A 630-nucleotide genomic window follows, 5' to 3' on the forward strand; every position below is an offset into this window, starting at 1 on the left:
CTCGGCCTCCTATTTGAAACTTTGTGATATCCATCGATGCCTCTTGCTTCATCGGAAGTTAGGGATATGTTTCACTTTCCTCGACCGCCCTGAAACACCACGCACTCACAGCCGGTATGTTGTTCCTGAAGATTGAACACAGTCCATTTTGTAAACCCCGCCGTATTTCTCATTGCTTCCACGTTCAGTTGGTAGTAATTTGCTCCCACATCTTCCCTCTGCCTTCCGTATGTGTCGTTGCAAAATATACCAATTGAATATCAGTGTTTTCGATGGCGCGTGCCTCTCACCTAAAATTTTCCCCCTCTGTTCCCCCAATTTCCGCTCCTGCAAGGTTCCACACCCTTACTCATTTTGATCGTCTCCACTGAACTTCCCATAATTTTTTCCCCGCTTCTAAGATGTCTTCATTCCGGCGTTTGGACTCAGCGTACTGCCAAGGATACGGATATTATTTTTTTCTTTACCCAACCCCTATATTTTCATGATGGGGGAAATGGAAAAAACAAATCCGTGCGGCACCACATGTATCAATCCCATTCTTTTTCGTTAGCTTGATATCAATGCGCGCAATTTTCCTTGGAAGGAAATTTTCCCCCAACCTTATCAGGCGCGGATTCACATTAAACG

The 630-nt window shown here is 44.9% G+C and overlaps 1 pseudogene across 1 annotated transcript in view; it reads left to right on the forward strand.

Annotated features, from left to right (window-relative positions):
* The window catches only part of TEOVI_000318500:pseudogene, a 570-nt pseudogene extending 284 nt beyond the window's left edge, over positions 1-286 (forward strand). Inside the window, 3 exon segments of the mRNA in view lie at positions 1-61; positions 63-242; positions 245-286. The exon segment at positions 1-61 is cut by the window's left edge and continues 284 nt beyond it. Of these exon segments, the coding sequence occupies positions 1-61; positions 63-242; positions 245-286 (283 nt within the window).
* Positions 287-630: the final 344 nt, after the last annotated feature.

This window comes from Trypanosoma equiperdum, assembly GCF_001457755.1.
Source record: "Trypanosoma equiperdum strain OVI genome assembly, contig: ctg_686, whole genome shotgun sequence".
NCBI lineage: Eukaryota > Euglenozoa > Kinetoplastea > Trypanosomatida > Trypanosomatidae > Trypanosoma > Trypanosoma equiperdum.